The sequence below is a fragment of the Bison bison genome, unplaced genomic scaffold, assembly GCF_000754665.1.
Source record: "Bison bison bison isolate TAMUID 2011002044 unplaced genomic scaffold, Bison_UMD1.0 scf7180017864241, whole genome shotgun sequence".
NCBI lineage: Eukaryota > Metazoa > Chordata > Mammalia > Artiodactyla > Bovidae > Bison > Bison bison.
The window spans coordinates 2,933,492-2,960,267 of record NW_011494813.1 but is presented as its reverse complement, the minus strand read 5'-3'; the positions used below and the strand labels follow the sequence as shown (position 1 = coordinate 2,960,267).

Genomic DNA, 26,776 nt, shown 5'->3' with positions numbered 1-26,776 from the left:
ACAACTGGAGCAACTTAGCGCACACACACGCACACGTATGTACACAGAGTACATGTACAACATGGGGAACACAGCCAGCATTTTGTAGCAACTATAAATGAAATATAACCTTTAAAAAGGTTAATCACTATGTTGCACACCTATAATGTATGTAATATTATATATCAACTACACTTCAATAAAGAAAAGCAAATAAAATTTTAAAACAGATATTTAATTCTACTATAGTGTGAATTATAGTAGAATTCGCTCAATCGCTCAGTCATGTCTGGCTCTTTGCAACCCCATGGACTGTAGCCCACTAGTCTCCTCTGTTCAAGGGACTTCCCAGGCAAGAATCCTGGAGTAAGTTGCTATTTTCTCCTCCAGGGAATCTTCCTGATCCAGGGATTGAACTTGTATCTCCAGCACTAGCAGACAGATTCTTCACCACTGTGCCACCTGGGAAGCAATTTGACTATAGTTTGGCACTATTGAAAGGATATGATTTATTGAACTAATTAGTAGTAAATATATATATATATATTAGAAGAATGTTTAAATTATGCAAGAACAGATTTCAAGTACTTTACAGACACATTTGCATGACAATAATCTGCCAATTACAGTAATGCCTACTCTGGAAAGAGTTTGACAATACAAACTTTCAGCTGTCATCCTTATGATATGACATGTACTTAACATTATGTTTTGTCTACAGTTTCAAAATCAGAACTCAGGAATGGGTCCTTGGAAGCAATATCTTGAAGATGCATTGAGTGGCTGTCAATTTGATCTCCTGGTCTTTGACAGATTATTTAGCCAACACTTATCACGGTTCCATTTCCAGAAATGTGATAATGAAGAAAACACAGCCCCTTGAAAAAAGCTGAATGGCCACAAGTGTCAGTTTTTAGGACAGTCCACATTAGGATATTACATCATTGACTCCTACTTTTTTCCATTCCTTTTTTCACTGATAGAAGCAAAGGCAGAAAACTTCACCATCACAGAAAATTTTAGAGCTTTTTGAAAAAGAATGTTAGTGATCATCCTAAGCCCTGGATGTTAATAACAAATAAGGAAATTTAGGCTCGGCGAATAGGTGTGTAAAGAGCCCAATGAGAACCAGGCATCTTGCCTCCAAGCCCAGTCCACTTACCATCATCCACAACTTATACAGAATAGCAGGGTCCACTTTAGAATCTAATTATCCTGTAGGGTTAATGAAAGGAGCGATGTCAGTATGTATACAGACCTTGCATCTGGTAGCTGTACGGTGCCTGTCCAGGTTGAGGGGTCCCAAAGCTTGTGCCATAGCTGAGAAATCCTGTCTGCCCAGGTGACTGAGATTGTGACAATCCACCTTCAGTCTTGATGCCTGCCCACAATGCACCTAAATCAGTTAGTGATAGCTTATCTATCTGTTCATTTTCAACAGCTGGTGAGTATACAAAAACACCCCCACAGCTATCCAGTCACAAACTTTTCCCAGTATTATCTCAATAGCCAAGGCCAAACATGCTTAGAGTGAAATACCCTTAACTCTACCTTCAATTAAAAAAACAAAAAACAGGATTATGAAAGATTTGAATGCCTGTCTCCACTGTTCCTTTTTTTGTTTTCCTGAATTCTATTTTTTATAAAATTTAACTCCAGTGATTAGTTGTTACAAAATTTAGCTTCTGTAATTAATTGTGCTGTTTTACAAGAGTTTAAGATCACCTTTATAGTCCAGAAATAGTCATAATTAAAATGAACTATATTGTTCTAAACACTGTTACATTAATGTCAAAATCAAAATATTTTTTCCTAAAAAGTGATTAAAAGTCTCTAACCTCATAGCATTTAAAAAGTTTTTTCTTTACTCTTTCTACCACAATGCTGATTTTAGTACATAATTTATTTTGAGGTCAGAGGTCGCAATCCTGGACATAGAATTAAGCAACACAGGAGGAAATCTTTTCCCAGGTATCCACAAAGTAAACACAAGGAAGGCAGAATAGTAAAAAATTCAGTCCTACAGAACAGCATGAAGGAAACCAATGGTTCCCTTTTTGCCCCTTGTAGTTTCAAGTATTTATTCAAATATAATCTTTTAAGTGTAACCTAAAGTACACCTTTTTATGTATTTTTAAAAGTATGCTTTTTAAAAATCACATAATATAAAAATAAAGTATTTGTGCCCCCAAATACATCCCAAAGTACCAGGCTGACATCCTAATTTCAGGACTTGGGTTTGGCAGTATCGTTGCACAAGGCTCAGCCTTGGATCATAATTAAAGACAGTCATGAAAGTTAACAACTGTCTTTAATTCCCACAGAGGGAGGAGAGGAAAATGTCTGCCAAGGGAATTCACATTTTGGAATAATTTTACTTTGCACTTAAGATAAATAATATCTTTGGGATCTAGAATACACAGTAGTCTCACTGTTTATTTCCATTTTAGGGGAATTTCATCAGTAGAATGAATTTAGGTAACTTTCCTAAGGCAGTGGAAGAATCTGACTCTTGGCTGAGAGAGCTTACTCTAATTTCTGAAGTATCTCTAAACAACCTCATAATGGCCTTGCATCACAGTCTTAACACAACCTTGGCATTTAAAAAAATGTCACTTTCCCTGCAAAGGCAATCCCAAACCAATGAATAAGCCACACTTATAAATGGTCCCTGGAAAAACAGCTGCCCAATACAGGTGGTTTGATGGCTCCAGAAACTCACTGCCTTCTCATAGGGTCACAATAGGGATTTTCTCCTTCTCTCTCTCTCTCTGATGCTATACTGTTGTACATTCAGTCTTCACCTGTGCCAGCTCTGTTTTCAGCCTGGAGGCTCAGAATGGGAATCTTTGTGGTAAGAACAGGTAAAGAAAAGCAGGAAGAGGTAGAAAATGCCCATAGCGACACCCATCTCCATGGCTTCTAGCTAGGAGCTGGCAAACTCATCCCACTGGTTGACTCCATGCAGATCCAGTGAAGAATGGCATGACCCCTTCTTCCCCACGGACCCACTGCCCTTACTGGGAAAACATTTGCCTATCTTTTCTCACTGGGTCTAATTAAAAAGTCAGGGGACACACGTCCTCAGAGACAGTCAGAATTCTAAGACCATCAGAATCTTAACTATCAGTTTAGGGTTAAAACCCATAAATTTAAATTATGTACTTTTCTTCCAGGAGCAAACAATGAAAAGAAAGCTGCCATATTTTTCCGTGCACTGGCCCAAGAAAAACAGAATGGCAGGCCAGAAGCTCTAGGGCATCTCCTTGCCTTCAAGGCACAAAAAGAGAAGAAGGAGGGTGGATCAGGAAAGTGCTCGGGACTGAGAATTATTTATTCCCAGATTTATAAGCACAGAAGGCTCTGGGATCAAGTCCTTCACACAAAGCCTTACTCTCACCACTTCCCCAATCCCCACCTACCATATGAAAATCCCCATTCTCACTTTACTAGTTGGGAGTATAACCTTAGAACGTCTGCTCATCTCACCCTACTGGACCAACTATTTCAAACAACAGAGACATCTGTTGATGGTTTAAAACTAGAGGAGTCCTTACCCAGAAATTGGCAAAGGGCCCAACCATGACTGAATGGGGAGGAGCAAAACAAAAAAACCAAGAGAGTTATGTGAGTAGCAGCCAAAGCAGTACCAGGAAAGGTACCTTCTCCTGGCAGCATTGATACATCTATAGTGCTTGAATATTGTTTGCCCTAGAATATACATTTATATTTCAAATCATCAGCTTGAAAATAAATTTTGAGAATATAAATTGGGGGATTGCCTTAATTCACATTACAGAATTTGAAGTCACACAATTCAAATCATGGAACCTTTTTCCTCTTTCAGCACAAGAACAGTTTAAAAGTAAATTACAGATAATTTGATCTGTATTTAACATCATTTTAAGAAACTCAGCAAAGTCATGGAAATGAAAGATAATTCTAGGAAGTCCATTTGATGCCTGTTTTTAAGTCTAGTTGAAAAACACTTCACTGGATCACATTCAGTTGTGATCTTTTTAAAATAAAACTATAAAAGCTGAAGTAATACATATTTAGATTTTCATTTCTGTAAAATGTATATATGGGAAATTTGCCTGGGGTAAAGACAGGACAAAAAAAACAAAGATAATTTACCTTCTAACGATCAATGAAATACCTGAAGAAGAACATTATTTGTTTCAACATACTGAGAAGATTATGAAACAACAATAGCAGAAGGAAAATTAGAATATTGATCACAAAATAATCCACTAGTTTTTTCTTTCAGTCATTGCTTCCAAAATTTCATGTATTTTTTTTTCTGGATCACCAGGTTTTATTTATTTTGTAATAAAATGCCAATAATTCATATTTTTATATTCCAACAAGTTGCAATTTGTTTAAGATTATAGCTACCATTCCATGGAAAAGAAGGTATTTTTGGAATCCTAAGATTTTTAAGAATTAAACTCTGAAGTTTGGCTGGCTTTATTTTTAATTTATAGGTATTGACCCTGTTAACAATTGAGTTAAATTACACCAAGATAAAAATAATCTCCAGGTGAGAGGGAACAAATAAGGATGTGAGCTTTCAATGTTTCCTGATTGGGCTCTTTCAAGTGCAGCCCAAGCCATGATATAGATCACTTTTCCTAGTGGTTGATAACACTGACATATGAAACGACTGCTCCCATCAAGTTTAGAGCCAGGGTTTGTTGAATGTGGCTTGTACTTCTCTAATCATAGCTCAGCACCTGATAAATAGGAAATGAATCTTCACCCCCAAAAGACTTCATTCGCAGAAGTTTTATCAGAAATATGCACCAGAATACTTTGGATTCCCAAACCAAGTGTTCAAATGGCAAATTAAGAACCGAGATATAAATGGGGGGAAAAAACCAAAGAGCAAGAAAGCATATGAACCATGCTATCCATCTGCCACTTCTGACCTCAAGATAAGCAGCCACCCCTTCTTACAATGTTCATCAGAAACAATCATATTAAGAATTCAGACACAAAAGGTGACAGCCCTTTCTCAAGTGACCAAGAGCCCCATCTCTATATACCACTCCTGTGACACTTTCACACGCACAGGTGTGCCCACTAGGCAACACCACTGCTAAAGCAACCGGATTACTCACCATAGGAGGAGATTCCATAGGGCTGTCCCGGCTGTGGGTACGTGGCGTAGGCTGTAGCTTGTTGCATTCCTGTAGTAAACTGTGTTTGCCCATATGCAGCCATAGTTTGTGAGGAAGGGGTAGGAAGAATATGTGGGTATGGTCTGCTATTTGTCAGAAATGACAGAAAATAGAAAGCCCATGCATTAGATGGAAACATGCAAGGTAACTGATTAACAACCAAATCATAAATTCTAGTTAAAGATTGTTTCTTCATGTATAACCTTCAACTATCATAGACAAAGTACTGAAATATTTCAGTGTCCCTCCTAGGTGATGCTCCAAATAAGTTTACATAAGTACACTTAAGTTTCTATGACACACACTTTAGTTTAACTTAAGATGTAACATGTGGGCACCAGACCTGACTTGAAATAAGGTAAAAGACTACTCGGAAAAGTTATTTATTGATTAAGAGAAAATACATCTTACTTGGAAGGATAAATCTGTGGTGGGGAGAACTGATGAGTTGGTCTTGGGCTGAAGCTGCTGCTCCCAATGGCTGGAAAAGAAAAATAATGCACAATCATGAAAGAAAAACACAAAATATGTGTTTGATAACACTGACATAGTTTCAGCTCTGGGTAGACCACAAGACATCATAGACCTTTCTGATCTGCAGAAATAGCAATTTCCTAAGTCGACATAATAGAAAGTTAGACTATACTAAGGAACCTACAGACACTGATTAAGTGATTCTGATTTGACATCAACTCTTAGAAAATACACTCACAATCTTCTTAAATACCAGTCAGTGATGACTTTTACAGTGGCAATGCTTTAAGAGCACAGGGAGTCCTGGCTACTGATTGGAACAATGCACTGCAAGGCGGGGGATGAACAGGGCTAGGCAGGACCGGAAAGTCCTCTGGTCTATTGTTTGGACTCAAGGGGAAACACACCCCTGAGACCATGGTACCAAGAAACACAGTCTAGTCTCTCAAGGGAGTAGAAATAGGACAGATTCTCATTTTCCTGCACTGATTCAGCAATTTTTTAAAATAAAAATGTATTCCTATATGAAATTTCTCAAGTTGCAAACTCAGCCTGTTATTTTCTTGCTTGGAGATGGATGTTCCTGTGCCTTTCAGAGATATGTGCTCCACTTCAGTGTCCAAGTCACAAAGTTGTGTTTTTGTTTTTAAAGAGTATTTAAGCATTCAAGCAGAATTTCATTTCTTTTTAATCACACAGATTTGACTCAGTAAGTCTCAGAAATGCACTAAACTCTCTCAGCAAATATTCTACACTCATTCTGAACTAAAGAAGCAAAAAGACATACTTTTTGCTAACACCTTAAAATGTTAATTCTTGGTTTCTATTTATGTACATAACTATCCTCATGCATTTACCTATACACTCATTTACATACACACATTTACATATATGTACACATTTATATACGTATTGCCCCCTTTACCCTCAAATTCTTCCTGTTCTTTTCCTGGCTAAGGTGCATATATGCTTTGGGTACAATTATTATACGATGTAATATGTTTGTTTTCTTTTTCTACTAATAGTCACTGCAGAGGCTCTTATTTATTATATTCTACATTAAGACTCTTTGTAAACTTTCACATACCCCAAGTTTTATATGTTTTCACAACATCACATCAATACAGTTATGTTTTTCAAAAATGTAATTTTCTAGCTTGTGTCCGGGAGAATAGTGGTAGATTTGCATTCAAATCTCAAAATCTATGAGTAATCCTTTCCTGGTAAAAGACTGGCCTAATTCAGAGACAAGAGAATAGCCGGAGGTCAGTCTTACTCTTCCGAGTTGCTAGATTTCAACCCTCTGGCTGTTGGCAAGAGACGGAGGCCATATGAACAAGAGAGGGCCGGCTAGCCCGGCTGGCGTCCCCTCCCTCGTCTCTTGGCACATGTTGGGTTACCACTCTGTTCCAGGCATTGAGCTCCATGCTGCAGACACAAACATGCAAAGACAAGTCCTGGGTGTCACACGTGGGGAGGCCAACACAAATAGCCGTGGGAGGACAAGTTAAATACTGCAATTTATAGAAGGGAGAGGTTAGTGGAAGAACGCCTGGACCACAGGTGTTGCCACTGCCTGGGTCACCTGCGACTACAGTCTTTCTACTCCCCTCTTCTAGGCCTGGAAAGAGACCAAGGGCAAAGGAGATTTACCCAGGGAGTTGCTGGATAATTAGATGGAAAGGGAGTTTTTAAAAAATGAAACCACAGCACAAGTATCTACTATAACACACAATGAACCCCAAAGCCATCTGATGATAGAAGCCACAGAAATCCCTTTTATTCTTTTCAAGCTCTATCCCTGTATTTTTCAAATTGTGGGTCATGACCCATGAAAAGACCCATGAATTCAACTTAACAGGCTCTTAAATTCATCTTAATAGGCTCCACCCAGTAATTTTGTTTTTACATACAAATAGAATAATAGAAGCTATCAGCGTTATTATACAGGGTAAGGTAGGTTTGGAGAGGCTTTGATTTAGATTATATGCATCCTCTGTGTGTGTACAAATGAGGAGAGATTTAGGAGGCTATGGAGTGTGGTAACACAAGCACAGGTTCTGGAATCAGAATTTAATTTCAGCTCAGATTCAAGATCCAACTCTTCTGTGTGGTCTTAGTCAAGTTGTTTTTTCCCTCTAAGTCTCTACAGGACTTCACAGGTGACTCAGTGGTAAGGAATCTGTCTCCCAAAGCAGGAGACTTGGGTTCGATTCCTGGGTTGGGAAGATCCCCTAGAGGAGGGCATGGCAACCCACTCCAGTATTCTTGCCTGGAGAATCCCATGCATGAGGAGCCTGGCAGGCCACAGTCCATGGGGTCGAGAAAGAGTCAGATACAACTTAGCAACTAAACAACAACAAAGCCTTGACATGTTCTCATGTAAAATGATGGCAATACTACCCACACCAATAGGCTGGCTATGAGGACTAAATGAAATAATGACAAAAAGTGAATAATACAAAGCTTGTGTAAGAAATGCTTACCATCTCAGATTCCTAAATTCCCACTCTCTTTGCCCTATATCTGCCCCTCCTTTTGTATTTTTAAGTCCACTCAAAGGACAGCATCACTATCTATAATATTCAGTAAAATACTTAAAAATATGACTCTTTGTCCCCATTTTATATATGGGGCTAGAAATTAAATAACACATCCAAACAAATAAGAAGGTTGGTATTTGAACTCATATATGCCCATTCTTTCCACCCAAACATGCAATCTCCTCAACCCCTTCTTAGAAATCAGAAACCTCAGAATCATCCTAGTTCCCTCCCCACATTATATAACTCTCAAGTCAACCACCCCAATCTAGAAGAGACTGCTGAGCTGTTCTGCATTCTCCATTCCTACCCTCCAGTCCTGGGGTGGGTTCTCAGTAAGTCTCCCCTGGCCTGGATCAATAGCCATTGAGCTGCACTCCCTGTATTCTACCCCCGCCCTTTGACTCTCACTACTGCCACCATACTGATCTTCCCTACATGGCAACTTCATGTCCATTCTCCAGCTTACAATGTCTCAACTCCACTTACATTATCCATAGAAAAGAAAAAAAAGATCCTTGGCGGAATGTATCAAGATATTGAAGCATCTGCCCACCCGTGGGTTTAGGGTGACACAGCATCCCTGGACTTGAGAACTGCCCACGCATGCCGTGTATTTTCCCATCTGCCTCGGTTGTTCTTCATGTCAGACCCTACTGCCTCTTCTTTCCTCTGCCTGTCACTCACTCACTCCTCCACTGGGACTAAAACATCATTTTCTCTTTAGGATAATGTCTTCCTCCCCTGTACGTTTTAGAATGTTGTCAACACTGGCAATGTGACCCTTACCACACTAACAAACACTGGCATGCTGGTTAGTGTATGTAATGTATAGGTGTTAGTTTCCTCTGCTAACCACGAGCTTCTGGGGTCAAGGACCTCCTATTCTCCTTTGTTTCCTGGCACCTGATAGGGCCCAGCATGTGGTAGTAGTAGTAGTAGGGGTGTGTGCAGCATGTGGTAATAGTGTGTGTGTGTGTGTCTGTGTGTGTATGTGTGTTAGTCGCTCAGTCGTTCAGACTCTTTGTGACCCCATGGGACTGTACCCCACCAGGCTCCTCTGTCCTGGTTTCTCCAGGCAAGATGACTGGAGTGGGTAACCATTCCCTTCTCCAGGAGTTCTTCCCAATCCAGGGATCAAACCTGGGTCTACTGCATGCAGGTAGATTCTTTACCATCTGAGCCACCAGGGAAACCCTCAGCATGTGGTAAGTTATCAATAAACAATGTGTGTTTAATGAGACTGTGAAGTTTAGGTCAAAGGCAAAGTAGAATTTTTAAAGTCATAATGACATGAAAGTTTTTATTTTAAGTTATTTATAGACATAACATATAATATAAATGGGAATCAGTTTTTCTTATTAAATAGATGCAAATAAGAACCTATAATGCTGCCCAAGAGTCCTGCTATTTCTCTGTGTACACTTAAAACTATTGACCATGTAATGCCATATAAACAGCCACATCCTTGGGGCTTTCTCATTCAAACCCCTATGATCTCTATGTAGCCTAAGGTCAAGAATCTTCTGCCTTCTACCTACAGTACTTTTTCTTTTAGTTGCCTAAAACACTTTTAACTTTTTTAAAAATAATAGTCAAAGAATTCAGGTTAATTGCAATTTCATGAGACCAGAATAGCCTAAGGCAAAAAGAATGCTCCCAGGCCATTTATCAAGATAAGTAAAATGGCCCTCACTCCATAGGTAAACTCCACAGGATGCAGGCCAGAGCCCTGGGACAGAGGGACAATGGCTCCTTCTGTGTTTTAGCACACTAGTTTCCTATCACTTCACACTTTCTCCTACCTCTCATGTGTAAATTAAAGAAGCTCTCCAAATACTACTGCAGGAAGGGAGAGGAGAAAGACCTGAGGCAAGCAAAATCCACAAACTGGAGAATCCTTTGACAAGGTTGATAGAAATCTCAAAATTAGCAAGTCCTCAGTTCACCTCCCCCGGGCTCCCTCTGGTTCATTCAAAATCATTCAGCTGGACAATCAGCTCAAAAGCCTAAAAGCAAGTTCTGATTCTCCTCTTTCCCTCATATCCTTTTATCTTAAGTCCAGCCAGCTCTCCCTCCCAAATATAAGCTAAAAGTGACAACTTATTTTCTCTCATCTGCCACTCTATTCTAATCACCAATCTTGGCTGTGACCAGCAGAGAGGACAGCCAGGAACCTCCCCTTCCTTCATTTTCCCTCCACTCCTCTCCCCTAATAGGACCATGGCACAATATATTCTGCCTTGGTGACTCCTCCAGGAGGCGTGTGAGCTAACATGGTCTTCCAACATCATCTCCTGAACTAGGAAACACCAGTCTCCCTGTTTCTCCTTACCTTCTCCTCACTCTTCTCCTAAAGAGAATGTTCTATATGACACACAGTGACCTCTTAAAAACATTAATTAGCTCATCATGTCACAACCCCACTTGCCCTCAACTCCAAGCCCTGTTATCCTCCTATTTCACTTTGATTAACTCAAACTTATTCCCTCACTTCCCTAAGAGCTCTGCTCTGACACCCTCTCCTCAGAGGAAGCCTCCCTCTAGAAGAGACCCCTACGTCCACTCTTCACTATAGACTTTGATCTGCTTTTGTTTTCTTCAGAGTACTTTTTGCTGCCTATTTATTTACGCTGCTACTTATCTACTGATCATCTTTCTCTCCCACAAGAATGAAAGCTCCATGAAAACAGAGACCAGCTTGCTTTTTCACCACTATGTTGGCCCACAGCCTAGCACACTGCCTGGCACATAGTAGGTGCTCAATACATAATTGTTGAATGAATGAATCAAATCCCCAAAGGTAGACCTTTCTGTGAACAATTACAAAGAAATCATACTTTGTTACACAAGATGTGTTTTCTCCTCCAGAAATTTCCAATTTTCAAATACGTCAGACATCAACTTTATATGATCAATATCAACTGGCATGATAAAAACAAATGAATAACAAATTTGGGCTTTGTGGAAGTGGAAGCAGCAGCAGGTAAAGATATTTTGCAATCCCTTCAAGCACATTATTTTCAACCGCAATTGTTCTCAACATTTAAATCATTAAAGTATTGCTTTTCATTGGTCATTTTCATGACTATATTTTAAAAACTTAATAAACATTTAAATCATCGAAGTATTGCTTTTCATTGGTTATTCTCATCACTGTATTTTAAAAACATAATAAACAACCTTGCATTTTTCAATTCAGCCACACGCATTGGAAAATCAACCTCTCTCCTCTCAGTCTCCCCACACCAGGATACCTGGCGATTTCCCTGGAAAAGAGTGACCCTCGCTGCCTCCTTAGAGATTTAAGATGCTAGAGCTCACTGAAGGACACAGGTGGAAATAGCTATTACCAATGTCAGGGTGACTCTATTTCTTCATTATTTTTGACATCCATTTCCTTAGGATACCCTGAATATTTGAGAAGTGAATTTTTAAGCTATCATGGAGAAGGAAGGAGGCATAGTGACCACAGAGATAAAGACCATCTTGGAGTTAATGCCTGGAGATTCCTTTCTCCAGCCTCCTCTTCCCTTAGAAACCCTAAGTCCTATTAATAGTTACTCTAGCATGCCATGGTTTTTGCATGTTTACTCATGAAAGAGAGGGAGGGAGAGAGTAGGGGAAGGATAGGACGAGGAGGAAGAGGAAGAGAAAAACTAAAAGACAATAGAAAATGAAGGTCCATCCCCATGTTGTTCTGTATCTGCTATGCTTTGACCCAATTCCCCAGCTCACGTGATCCTTTCCTCTGTGTCCAACAATCAATCTATGGCAAACAAGATCCTCCATAGCTTCAGTCTCTTCACCAATCTCTCCACCTTCCACTAAGCCCACCTTCAAGGCTCTAACTTTTTTTGCATATCTTTTCCCAGTAGAGAAAAAATACCTTTTTTGCATATCCTTCTCCCAGATTCCAGAATCATAAAGACCTGAAAATAATCCTCCTTGTTTCTCGCAAACCACTGTTTTTCTGCTGTCCCAGGCAATCCTCCCTTCTCTGAAGTTCATGACAACTCTTTAACACTTCTATGAATGACCCATCACCTAAGAACTGCCTCAAGTTGATCAAAAACTAGCATTTGACTGCATCCTGACATATCCCAACATTATCTTGGGTCATGCATCCAGTGCTTTCTCATTCAGTCTTGGCCTCAACTCTGGTCAACCATCAGGCTCAAGACCACATCATGGACTTCCTTCTCCATTCCAGTCTTAAACCACACCAGCACCAACTGATTCGTTTGTTTATTTACAAACATGTACTGACCACTGCCCATGGACTCCAATCCATGATGGCCACTGGGACGGTAAGTGTAAACAAGACAAAAGAATCTCTACTCTCACAGGGCCATGGTTTAGTGGAGGAAGTGAAGTGAGTGAGAGTTGATCAGTCATGTCCAACTCTTTGTGACCCCATGGGCTGTATAATTCATGGAATTCTCCAGCCCAGAACACTGGAGTGGGTAGCCATTCCCTTCTCCAGGGGATCTTCCCAACCAACCCAGGGACTGAACCCAGCTCTCCCACATTGCAGGCAGCTTCTTTGCCATCTGAGCCACCAGGGAAGCCTGGTGGAGGAAAGATAATGCAAAATAATTTTTAAAGGGCTGATAAAGGCTGAGGAAGGGAAGTACAAAGAACCAACTCCAGAAGCATGAGGTGGGGACCTGAGTTTTGAGATTAAAGAAGAAACATCCTCTTTTCACAGAATTTTCATTCCTTATTCCCATCTTATCTGTTCTCCAAGCCATCAAGAGAGGCAGGACCCCTGACATGTTATATTCTCTCAATTTATTATCCCCTTCCTTCACTCTTTTCTACCTATTCTAGGTAGGCAAACAGTTATTTGAAACTAGTCTTTCACTGATGCCCTCAGTTCTCTTCTCATATTGAGTCACTTAAGAAAAAAAAGTAGAAGCCATCATTCATTCATGTATTCAAAATTTATCTAGTAATATCTGAGTGCCTGTGTTGTTAAAGTGTTAATCTCTCAGTCATGTTGACACTTTTGTGACCCCATGATCTGTAGACCACTAGGGAAATCCATGGGATTTCCCAGGCAAGAATACTGGAGTCGATTGCCATTCCCTTCCGCAGGGCATCTTCCTGACCCAGGGATTGAATTCAGGTCTCCTTCACTGCAAGCAGATTCTTTACTGTCTGACTACCTAACAAATGCCAGGTACTTTTCAGGTGTCAGGGATACAAATGAATAAAAGAAGACTGAATCCCTGCCATCTCAAGCTTACATTCTGACGGGATTGAGAGACCAACAATAAACCTAATACACAACTGAATGCCATCGTTTGTCAACAGTTCTGTGCGTCATTTGGTGGACAGGAGATTCAGCATTTAGCGAGATCAAAAGTCTAGAGTGAGAGTTCTGTAACACTGAGTAGGGGGGTCAGAGTGGATATCATCAAAAAGGTGGGATGTGAAGGTCAGGCAGGGATGGAGTCAGGCAGGTACCTAAGGAGGTACTTGGCAGCGGACTGCCCTTGCAGAGACCCTGATTAGAGGAAGAGCAGGAGGCAAGGGAGGCAGGCAATAGGATCTGCTGGGCTTGCAAGCTCATTGTAAGGATTCATCTTTCATTCAAAGATGAATGGGAGCTGCTGGAGGGTTTGAACAGAGGAATCAGGCAGGAATTCCCTCACTATCTTGCCGCCTCCTCTTCCTCTTCAAACTCATCTGCATTATTTCCTATTCATCTTTCCTGAGGTTTCTGTGGAAAAGCTATTCTTTTTCTAGGCTGACTCACTCCTGTTTTGAATGTAAGCCATTGCTATCTCATCAGGATTGCCTCTACCTTTCACCTCTGCCTCTATAAAGTTCATAGTGGCATCCCAGACCACCCCGACCTTCTAAATGTCATCATCAACCCTTCAACCCTCTTTCTAATGGACCATCATCTCTTCTTCTTTTGCTACCTATGGACGTGAAAGACATTTTTCTCTTCCCTGTCTCCACTTTCTCATTCATTAAGTCATTCATTCATTCAGTAAACTTCATGAGAACAAACTACCTGCAAGGAACTATGCTGAAGACACAGAGGCAGGGCACATGGGCCAGTGGGCACAAGGGGAAATGGAGCTCGCGTGTCCACTTTGTCCACTAAAACTGCTAAATCCATCCATTCTTCTCATTCTTTAACTTTCCTATTTTGAAATAATTTGACAATTGCAGAAAAGTTGCAAGAATAGTAGAAAAACTTCCCAGATATCTTTCACCCAAACTTCCCAAATGGTAACATTTTCTGAGATTAGCTTTTATTCTCTCTCTCTATATATATATGTGTGTGTGTGTGTGTGCGTGTGTGTGTGTGTGCGCGCGCGCATGTATGCACCTGTATAGCTCACATTTTTTGGAGCTGTGGATATGATACCTCTTTACACATAAATATTTAGTGCATATTTCTCAAAAACAAATTTCTTCACCATATGACTGTGATAAAAATCAGGAAAAACACTGATGCAATGCAATACCATTATTCATAGATACTTTGGGATTCATAAATACTTTGGGATTATTCATATATAAACTTTGAGAAAATGTGGTAATCATGTATTTGAGTATGTGATTAACTTGTACTTTAAAATGATGCCTTTTTAAAAGTTTGACTTTTATACATATGCTGTGCAAAAAAAATCATGAAAAAGGCAGAATGAATAAAATTTCTTGTTCATCATCAACTCCCAGAACTTGCTCAAACTTGTGTCCATCGAGTCGGTGATGCTATCTAACCATCTCATCCTCTGTCGTCTCTTCCTCCTCCTGCCTTCAATCTTTCCCAGCATCAGGGTCTTTTCTAATGAGTCAGTTCTTTGCATCAGATGGCCAAAGTATTGGAGCTTCAGCATCAGTCCTTCCAATGAATACTGCCAGCACCCTATTTCATGTCTTCACTATTTCTTGTCCAGATGAAAGAAAACAAAACCCTAACTGTTCTCTACCCTTCTGTTCCCCAGCCTTCCTTTCATCCTGCCTAAGTCATTCCATAAGGGAATATGATCATGCAATGCTCTTCCTCTGGGGCCACCCATGGCACTCAGGATAAAACACACACACCATATGGAACACACCTGCCTGTTTCGATTCTGGCCCCCATCTCCCCATGCAGCACCCCCTCCCACCACCACTCACACCAGACACACCAAGCATGTTGATCCATCAGTGGCTCCTCCAAGTTCCACGCCTCTTTGCCTTGGTCTCCTCCCATGGAATGTGCCATCCATCCAGTTTCCTCATCCTCAATTCTATGTGTGCTCTATTACTACTCATTCTTAAAGGCTGAGCATAGGCATCTCCTCCAGAAAACCTTCCCTGACCAGCCCACTCCAACTCGGTTTCTTCCTGGGTGTTCTCAGGGGTTCCCAGGCTTCTCTCTGGCATTATCAAGCTGAACTGTGATGGCCCGGTGATTAGGTTGCCCTATTAAGCCACAAGCCAGGACCGTTCTCATACATCTTTGAATCCATAATAGCACTAAGCACACTGCTTGACATAAGTCAAATTCCAGGAAATGCTTTATTAAAGAACTATAGGTATGACATTTTATTTCCTATTGCCTCTAGCTGGTACCATTAGCATAAAAGTTGTGCATCTGCATTTTGTTTTATATCTACATATAACTCTTTTTAGTTGTGTTATATGTGAAATGATCCTGAGAGCTGGATGAACTCAATCACAAATTTACAAAAGTAGAGCATTTCCAATGGAGAGCTTTTATAAACACAGCAGACAACCTGCAGAGGGTTAAAAATTGAAGAATTATGCCTGATAAAAATGATTTTTTAATGGAAAGAGTCCAAGCTGGGTAATTTGACAAAGATAAACTCAAATCTTCACAGTGAATTTATTATCAGTCACTTTTTTTATCAGGAATTTCAATATAATGGAGGTGAAACACAGATATTTTGTTTGTTGGAGGCAGACTTTATCGATGTGAAAGAGATGAAAAACCAACTTAAAAATCTAAAGCTACTTTACAAAGTCTAATCTCTAGTAGATATGACAGTTACTTAGGAGGATGACTTGGCAAGTCAGTTTAGCGGGTATCAGAAGCCAGTATTTTGCTTGATTAGAAAAATCACACAGGGACTTCCCTGGTGATCTAATGGCAAAGATCCACGCTCCCAGCTCGGGCAGCCCAGGTTTGACCCCTGGCCAGGTTCCCTTGTGGCTCAGCTGGTAAAGAATCCACCTGCAATGCGGGAGACCTGGGTTCAATCCCTGTGTTGGGAAGAGCCCCTGGAGAAGGGAAAGGCTACCCACTCCAGTATTCTGACCTAGAGAATTCCACGGACTGTATAGTCTATGGGGTCACAAAGAGTCAGACACGACTGAGCGACTTTCACCTTCAGGGAACTAGAGTCCACGTGCTGCAACGAAGAGTTTGCATGCTTCAACTAAAGATCCCACACGCCACGCAACAAAGACCAGAGAGCCTGCGTGCCGCAGCCAAGACCCAGCACAGACAAATAAATTAATAGTTTTTAAAAGAAAAATCACACAGATGAGAAACAAAAGGAGTCATTAACATAATAAACATAATTCAGAGATGAGAACAGCAACTTTTGATGTTTTTTCTCCAAAATTTTCAGCATCACAATAAAAACATCACAACTGCAAACATGTGACTCTAAGAAAAACTATACAGTATTACACAGACAATCTACACATACATGAGTCTATATACATATATTTGTACATATATAAACGACAAAAAATAATGTTTCATATTAATGTGAAAATCTAATATTTATTCCTTACCTGAACCTGAGAAATTGTCTAAAGACCCGTCTGCTGTTGTTGAAACTATTTCACTGCTGCTCATTGGCTCTGTTTTAACTACAAAAATAAACAACATATGTCATGTATCCAATTAACAGTTATTTGTAAAGGCACAGTAGAGAAGATATAACATTCAAAAAGTTTTAAGAAAATAATCTAAAAATCAACTCTTCCATATTAGTATATAAATCAGATTGATATTCCTAATAGAGTCTTTTTTAAAGAAATTCACCTTAAGTTTTTCTAAGGAACCTACTGCGACAAGTAACTTTTAAAAGAAACACTTTAAACTAAAATTTGCTTTCTCAGTTATCCAGCATGGCTGAAACAGAGTGCTCACTTTAATGATTACTATTACCATCCTGCCACACCAAGCCACCAATTCATCAATGTCTAATGTACACTTAGTACCAAAAGCACACTAAATATAAATGCAGCATAAATAAAATTTTCTATTTAAAAATAATGATGATAGCAGACAGTTTGTGGAAAACATAACCTTTGGTAAAGTCCCTTGGGTCTATAAACTAAAGACATTTAGATTTATGCTATTGGTTTTCCAAAGCAAATCCACTCTACTGTTATAGTGATGGGATTATTACAGATGAGCCAGACCACCTCTGGACCCTTTTTCTCTTAGTTTTATATTTTTTAAAATAAAAAGGTAGAACCATTATTTTCCCTAGAAATTACTCGCAAAGTGCTATCATTGGAATTTGCCCAGCCTACTTTGTGGAAGTTATACATCCCTATTAACAGGTTTTCAAAAAGAGTATAATAATATTTTAAAGGTTACCTAAAAATCAATAACATGTATCCCAAAATGAAGGCCACAACAAGAGAATATTTGGGGAGGCTTCTCTCACCATGTAAATACATTCTGGAATGGGGAAAGATAATGGAGAAAATGCAGCTTTTCCTTCTTTTAACATTGCCAATGTCATATAAACATAAGGCAAAGGACAAATTTACCCTCTTGGGCCTTCAAATCTTTCACTCGTGCATAATGAGTAGTCTAAAATACACATTATGAATAGTTGCAGCAGATAGTTACTTTCAAAACATTAATTATGTAGACTGTCTCTAAACCAAGTTGAGTCCAAAGGAAATCACTTCAACTGACTGTTCTAATGTAGAACAAACAGTGTGATTGAAGTTTGTACTTTCCCACTTCTTTTAGATTAGAAGTCTTAGTTGATGCTAATAAATTCTGATATAAGCCTGTATTTCCCTCTTCTCTTCACGCTTCTGCGAAACTTAACAGTATTGCTCTTCATACTCATTACAGTGCCACAGATTCAAGAAGCCAGGGAAACCTGTGCTGGTGCACTTTCCTGCTCACTTACCCACATCCTTATCTTACTGCTTTAAAAAGAACTCATGCAATGTCCTGTACACACAAAGCAATAGTTCTAGATCAACTCTGTACTTGACAGATTACCACTGGGATCTGAACTTAGTATCAAATATCACATGACCAGAAAAAGTCCAGAGCTATGCCCAAGAGGAATAGGTCCTACAAAGCACCTACGACGTGTGAGAGTCTTTATAGACATTCTAATTAATCCCTTTAAATAATTCTACAGGTAGATCTCAGAAGACAATGCGCAAACTCTCTAGTTTCACATGCAAAAACTGAAAGCAGAGATATAAGGAAATTGCCCAAGTGGCTGAAATGGGATTTCATGTTAGCTATTTTTTATTCCAAGGCTGAAAACACTGGCAGTTAAGTGGCACATCCGAATAATAAGAGCTACCTGACAACACAGTACAGCAATGGAGGCACTGCCACACTCTGTAGACTAACGGGAAGCAAAACCCCTACAGTCCTTGGATTCCTAGAGTGTTGATGCTTCCAGGCTAGAGAGCTCACTGGCAGATCTCAAGTGGAAGGTCCACACTCACCTGGCTGCCCAGCAAGGATGGTGAGGAAGAAATTTACAGTGTGAGATGTTAGCCCAGGCGACTCCTAAGTCTTTGCCAAATCTGAGATCCTTGATTCTGTAGATTGGGCTGCAAAATTCATGAAAGCTTGACTCTGCCTAACTACTGCTACCTTTGTACACCTACGACCCACCCCAGCTACTCTCCATATTTGGCTTAATCAAATAGTTTTCACTCCCAAGAGGCATATTCAATTGTCCTTGAGATGCCATTAAAAATATGCAAAAAGAATAGGAAGGAAAAGAAGGGGATACTTAACCTTTTAGGCCTCAAGCCCATTGCTTTTTGCCATTGTTCAAATACACTCATCCATAGACTAAAGACTCCCTTTTCCTGGCGAATCCATTTTTTTTTTTTTTTTTAAGGTTCACTCACTGTTAAAGAGAAGAGCCAGTACATAAAGTAACTACCAGAATATTCGTGATCTTATCAGGTACTGTAGGTCAACCTGCCATCACCAGCCACCTGATGCTACAGAGATTCGTGACTTACTGTGATAGAAAGTAGTTTCTGAATGAGAGCTAAATAAACAGAGACCACTGCTGGCTTTGGGCACGCCAAGCATACACCCACCAGAAGATTAAAAAAGACAAGATATTAATCCTGTGGCCACCAAAGCTTTACATATCCTTACTAGTGCCATGACATTTATAAATATGTCATAAGCGACATAATAATGCACCTTACCAAAGCTCTGAATTTAAAAACACAACATACTGGGTTTTTTAAAGTTTGATCATTTAAGGTGCAGTTATGTCCAACAATAAGGATCCCCTCTACACTACCTATCTGAAAAGAAAAAAAATCTATGAATAACCTGTTTTCCTTTAAATAATAGTAGGATTCTTCTCTCTCCACCACACTTTTTCCTTTGCTATATGATTTCATTCTGTCAGAAAGCAGGAACTTTTATTCTCTTTTGCCCCCACTCAAGAATCTGTCTTTTCTCTACCACTCTGAATTTTCAATCTCCTATCTGATATTTAAGGACTCATCCTTTAAAACATACTTAGAAAAAAAAAAAAAAAAAACACTCAGAAATTCTTTTTCCCCACTTTAATCTCCCTGATCCTTTCAACAGCTTCTCCTAACCACGCACTTTAGGCTTGAGCTATACTGGGCAACCTGCTATATCCTCCAGAGGTGCCACACACTTCCATCTGTCAGTGCCTCTGAGCTTTTGTTTTGAAGGCAAATAATTCAAATACCCACCATAAGACTTTGTGAAATTATTCCATCTCTTCAACACTGGTTATCTCATCTACAAAATTTAAGAAGTGATATCTACAGTGGCATTTATATACAGAATACACTTAACCATAAAAAAAAAGAATAAAATCTTTCCATCTGTGATAGCATGAGTGGATCTTGAGAGTATTAGTGAAACGCGTCAAAAGAGAAAGAAACACTGTATGATTTCACTTCTTTGTGGAATCTACAAAGCAAAACTCACAAAGAGAACAGATGCTCACAGATACAAAGTGGTTGCCAAAGGGGGTTTAGGGGGTGGGTGAAATGGATGCAGGGGGTCAAGAGATACAAACTTCCAGCTGTAAGATAAATAAGCCATGGAGAGGGTGACTATAGTCAATAATATTATACTGCATATTTGAAAGTTGCTAGGTTCCTGTCACAAGAAAAAAAAAATGTTATCTACATCCTAGGAATGTAGTACAGATCCATAAAATGTATGTAAAGTACCTAACATACAGAAGGAACTAAAACTATGTTTATCATCATCATTAGTAGCAGTATAATATAACTACTAGACTGAATGCCTTCCTCCTAGGGAACAGTACAGGGAGCAACAGGGAATAGAGTTAAAACACGTAATAAATAAGTGAATGAATGAATAAAGGAAAGAATAGAGTTAAAAGCACCAGCTTTGAAATTATCAATTGAAGTTCAATCTAGATTTGCTATTAACAGTATGAACCTGGAAAAGCGACTCAATTTCTGTGTGCTTGTGCTTCTGCTTCCTCATCAGTAACTGGAGACAATACACTCATAAGAATATTTTAAAAAGATAAATGCTTATAAATCATTGAACACTGAGCTAGGTCCAGATGCCATGCTTTTATAGTTACTCTGTCATTAGAGTGTCTTATTAAAATGATGATGAGAAATCAAAGTGGTTTCTTCTGGGACAGAATCTGTTACAAACTTCACATTAAAGTGAAGCTTACCCTTTGAAAAGTAAATGAGAAGAATCTGAAGCTAAATGGCTTGTCTATGATCAACCATGAAGCCACTGCCTCAGGACAGCCAAAATCAAATCAAGGTAATTTGGATATAACAAGAAGGCAGGACTAAATCGTGATTATATTAATAAAACATACACCTCTGTCATTACAATCAGTGTATAATCTTTCTGAAGAAACGGACTAGAGGAAGAATGCTGACCATGGCAATCATGATAGAAGATTCCAGGAGAAAATGTGGGCATCTGTCTCCAGCACTATTCAGGGTGAATATACTATTATGTTAGAGCTTCCCAGGTGATGTTAGTGGTAAAGAACCCGGCTACCATGCAGGAAACATAAGAGACACAGGTTCAATCTCTGAGTCGGGAAGATCCCCTGGAAGTGGAAATGGCAACCCATTCCAGTATTCTTGCTGGGGAAATTCCAAGGACAGAGGAGCCTGGTGGGCTACAGTCCATGAGGTCACAAAGAGTCAGACACGACTGAAACGACGGAGCACGCACGATACTGTATATGGCCCATGAAAAAGAGAACCCTCTTTTGATTCACCATAAATTTAAGTGGAGATAGATCTATCAGATCACTCTCAAGATCAACCAACTAACCCATCATACCATGATTCCATGCTCATCAAGCACCTTTATTACTGATGCAACATCCATATCTTCTTTGCAACAATACCCCACTATTTGGTTATTTGGTCTCAACAAATTCAATCACTTCATCCCAAGGGACTATTTCCCTTCTGCCTCACCTAATTTTACAGACAGACAGCAGAACTATTTACAATAGCCAGGACATGGAAGCAACCTAAATATCCATTGATACAGGAATGGATAAAGAAGATGTGGTATGTATATACAATGGAATATTCAGTTTAGTTCAGTCATTCAGTCGTGTCCGACTCTTTGAGACTCCCTGAACCGCAGCATGCCAGGCCTCCCTGTCCATCACCAACTCCTGGAGTTTACCCAAACTCATGTCCATTGAGTTGGTGATGCCATCCAACCATCTCATCCTCTGTCGTCCCCTTCTCCTCCCGCCTTCAAACTTCCCAGAATCAAGGTCCTTTCAAATGAGTCAGTTCTTCACATCAGGTGGCCAAAGTATTGGAGTTTCAGCTTCAGCATCAGTCCTTCCAATGAATATTCCAATAGAATATTACTCAGCCATATAAAAGGATGAACTAATGCCACTTGAAGCAACATTGTTACATTGAGTGAAGTCAGTCAAGATAAAGACAAATATTGTATGATACTAATTATATGTAGAATCTTAAAAAATGGTACAAATGAACTTATTTATAAAACAGATATAGAGTCACAGATGTACAAAAACTTATGGTTACAGGAGGTAAAGTGGAAGAAGAGATAAAGTGAGAGACTGAGATAGATAAACACACACTATAGATAAAGTAAATAATAAGGTTAATTAAACCAATATAGGGACTTCCCAGGTGCTGCCAGTGGTAAAGAATCCACCTGCCAATGCAGGAGATGCAAGAGATGTGGGTTCAATCCCTGGGCCAGGAAGACCCCCTGGAGAAGGAAGTGGCAAACCACCACAGTATTCTAGCTTGGAAAATTCCATAGATAGAGGAGCCTGGTGGGTTACAGTTCATGGGGTTGCAAAGAGTCAGACGTGACTGAGCACATATAAACACATCATCACATATGCATATGACTGTTAGGGTTATTGATGAGAAATTCTAGTTTGCTCCCCAGGTGGCACTAGTGGGTAAGAACCCACATGCCAATGCAGGAGGCATAAGAGACAACGGGTTCAATCCCTGGGTTGGGAAGATCCCGTGGAGAAGGGCATGGCAATCCACTCCAGTATTCTTGCCTGGAGAATCCCATGGACAGAGGAGCCTGGCGGGCTACAGTCCATAGGGTCTCAGAGAGTTGCACACGACAGAAGCAACTTAGCAAGCACTCACAAACCAATATAAAATAGATAACTAATACTGTACAGAACAGGGAACTCTACTTAATACTCTTAAGGGCCTATATTGAAAAACAATCTACAAACAAGTGGATGAAAGTATCTATATAACTGATTCACCTTGCTATACACCTGAAACTAACAAAATTTGTAAATTAACTATACTCTAATAAAATGTTTTAATAAAAGAAAAACCAAAATCTAAATAAATAAGCAAATAGGCAGGTCTCGCCTAATTAAAAAAAAATCTTTTCTCAACCATTATGTATTTCTCTCCCTTCTTTCATCACTAAGTTTTCTAAAAATCTGCCTTCGAACTTAGTATCTACTCTCTCTTTGCTGCTACTGCTGCTGCTAAGTCACTTCAGTCATGTCCGACTCTGTGCGACCCCATAGACGGCAGCCCACCAGGCCTCCCAGTCCCTGGGATTCTCCAGGCGAGAACACTGGAATGGGTTGCCATTTCCTTCTCCATCTTTAGTCCTCTTAAATATCCCTTTATAGTTACTATTTTACTAAAAGGATTTTAATTGCCTAATTCAAACTCTTCTCCATCCTGATTTTCCTTAATTTTTCTGTAGAATGGGCCTTCCCCTGACATTTTTCTCATCATTGATCAATACCACACAACGTTTCCCTGTTCTCCTTGTATTTTTTCTTCTGGACTGTCCTCCTCTGCTTACTCTATGGTTCGATAATTGTACTTCCTCCTTATCCAACTAAATTTTCCTTCACAATCATGTCTTTCCTTGCAACTGTTTAAAAAAATCTTCTCCATGTAGTCAACTCTCAAATCTTTATCCACACGCACAACTTTCTCATGGGGACCAATCCTCATATTCCAATTGTGCAATGCCCTTGTCTGGATCAAGGGTAAATCAAATGCTCAAATGTAATCTCCTCATCCTATCCTTTTCTAGTGGTCACACCATCTAGATTGAGCATTTCACGCTGATTCCTCCCAGCAACTCTCTCCTCACACTCCACTGTCAATCTATCATCTCTGTTGGTCTAATCTTTCGCAACCACTTTTCCCCTAATTTCACAGTCACAAGCCTAATTACTGTATACCTCTTCTCTCTGAAAAGCCAATCAATTGGCCTTTCAGTCTCTCTTTATTTTGAACAGAGATATTTATCTTTCTATAGACTAGACTGGAGCAAGTCACTCTGCTGCTGAGGTCTTCAACAGGCTTTTCATTTTCTTCTGAATTAAGTTATCATAACTTTATCACTGGAAAAGACTCTGATGCTGGGAAAGACTGAAGGCAAAAGGAGAAGGGGGAAGCAGAGGATAAGACGGTTAGATAGCATCACCAACTCAAAAGTCATGAATTTGAGCAAACTCTGGGAGATAGTAAAGGACAGGGGAGCCTGAAGTGCTGCAAGCCATGGGGTCACAAAGAGTCAGACATGAATTAGCAAGTGAATACCACCAACAACAACTTTATCATATTCTTAAGGCCCTGTATGAGACCAAGCTTTTTTCTTTTTTTGCTTTCCATGCCACTTCCTTTATACACACTTTGTATTTGTATAACAACTAATAACTTACAAGAATACAAGAGCACTACAAAATAGTCACATTTAATTATCCTAACTTTGCTATCTGACACTTATCTCCATTTTATAGAGAAAGAATCACACGCCCAAACAAACCAACCAACACTGGCCTACCAAACTGGCCCATCAAATGTTTAATACTTCTTCAATTCCACAGTATTGCTAGTGCCTTCCCTTCCGAAGTTAAATGTTCTACAGTTTCCACTGATCTGAATCCTTCATGGTTCAATCGAAGTCCCATTTGCTTTGTGAAGATTTGCCTGATCTACTACTCAGGGGTTATGCTTCTTTTCCTTGAACCACTAAATCTGAGTTTGTACCTCATTTAGAACACATATCTTATTCAATCTTGCTTTACATTTCATAGTCTTATCCAAATATGTTATAGATTTCTTCATAGTTGGAACTCCAACTTTTTATGTCCCTATAGAACATAGCCCAGTGCTTCACACATAATTGGAACTCAATATTCACTGAGGAAATGGATGAAGGTAAAAATGTACAACTGACTTTGAAAAGCAGATTATAACTGACTTCATACCACTGGGCACATTGTATAGGGCAATTAAACACACTGTATATGATTAAACTGAAAATTACATTTTATTCCTCCGAAATGATCACTCTGTCAACTTCTATGCAGGTTCTTATAAAACCTCTCACTCACAAGACACATTTCCCTCATATTATTTTGAGCAAAGTACTCTTTGGAGAAGATATACTCACATAAAGGAATATCAATCATTGGATTTTTTGGTATATTTAGAGAGAATCCTTCCTGATCTTTAAAAAGAGAGATAAGTCACATATATTTAATAATAATTTGTGGGCATGATCAGTCCAAGGCAAAATATTAGATATTACTGTAAGCAAACCTTTACACAGAACTTTAAAGAGCTACACCACACATGATTATGCTGTACAGATAATAAATAACCTAGAAGACAAAAGCATAACCATTGTAATGTTAAGTTATAGTTTGGATTCAATGATAGTATCACTCACAGATTTAATGAGTGCCCTATCTAAAGTCATGAGGCAGAAGTAGAAATGTACATTTTAAAAAAATGTGTCAAATGACTCAGAAAGTGGGATCAAGGGATACCAAAGGCATATAGAAAAATGGATAAAAAGTAGAAGATAGAAATATTCCTACATTTGTATATTTTATTTTAGACATAAGTAAATAAGTAAAAGATTATAAGCAGCCATTCAACTATTTCTCCTTTATTGAAAAGAATATATATCCATGAATCAAATGATTTTTCTTTGGTTAATACCCATTTGGAAAACAAGGTATCCCTTTATGTTCAGATTGGTTTTACAGTCTGGAATATGATTATGAGTACTGTAAAATTTAAATTCATCTTCTTTTTTTTAAATTTTATTTTTAAACTTTACAAAATTGTATTAGTTTTGCCAAATATCGAAATGAATCCACCACAGGTATACATGTGTTCCGCATCCTGAACCCTCCTCCCTCCTCCCTCCCCATACCATCCCTCTGGGTCGTCCCAGTGCACCAGCCCCAAGCGTCCAGTATCGTGCATCGAACCTGGACTGGCAACTCGTTTCATACATGATATTATACATGTAATTTATAATTACATGTATAATGTTTCAATGCCATTCTCCCAAATCTTCCCACCCTCTCCCTCTCCCACAGAGTCCATAGGACTGTTCTATATCAGTGTTTCTTTTGCTGTCTCGTACACCGGGTTATTGTTACCATCTTTCTAAATTCCATATATATGTGTTAGTATACTGTATTGGTGTCTTTCCTTCTGGCTTACTTCACTCTGTATAATAGGCTCCAGTTTCATCCACCTCATTAGAACTGATTCAAATGTATTCTTTTTAATGGCTGAGTAATACTCCATTGTGTATATGTACCACAGCTTTCTTATCCATTCATCTGCTGATGGGCATCTAGGTTGCTTCCATGTCCTGGCTATTATAAACAGTGCTGCGATGAACATTGGGGTACACGTGTCTCTTTCCCTTCTGGTTTCCTCAGTGTGTATGCCCAGCAGTGGGATTGCTGGATCATAAGGCAGTTCTATTTCCAGTTTTTTAAGGAATCTCCACACTGTTCTCCATAGTGGCTGTACTAGTTTGCATTCCCACCAACAGTGTAAGAGGGTTCC

The 26,776-nt window shown here is 39.4% G+C and overlaps 1 protein-coding gene across 10 annotated transcripts in view; it reads right to left on the bottom strand.

The window, feature by feature from the left end:
* The window catches only part of EYA1 (EYA transcriptional coactivator and phosphatase 1), a 361,166-nt gene that overhangs the window by 143,698 nt on the left and 190,692 nt on the right, over positions 1-26,776 (bottom strand). For 6 of the 10 annotated variants that reach the window (XM_010846960.1, XM_010846966.1, XM_010846965.1 and 3 more), the window contains 4 exons: positions 16,955-17,032; positions 5,574-5,643; positions 5,103-5,248; positions 1,238-1,375 (listed from right to left, as the gene is read on the bottom strand). In XM_010846960.1, the coding sequence (XP_010845262.1) occupies positions 1,238-1,375; positions 5,103-5,248; positions 5,574-5,643; positions 16,955-17,032 (432 nt within the window). Of the gene's footprint in view, positions 1-1,237; positions 1,376-5,102; positions 5,249-5,573; positions 5,644-16,954; positions 17,033-26,776 lie in introns of those variants that run through there. The other 4 variants (XM_010846962.1, XM_010846961.1, XM_010846963.1 and 1 more) reach the window with 4 other exon arrangements.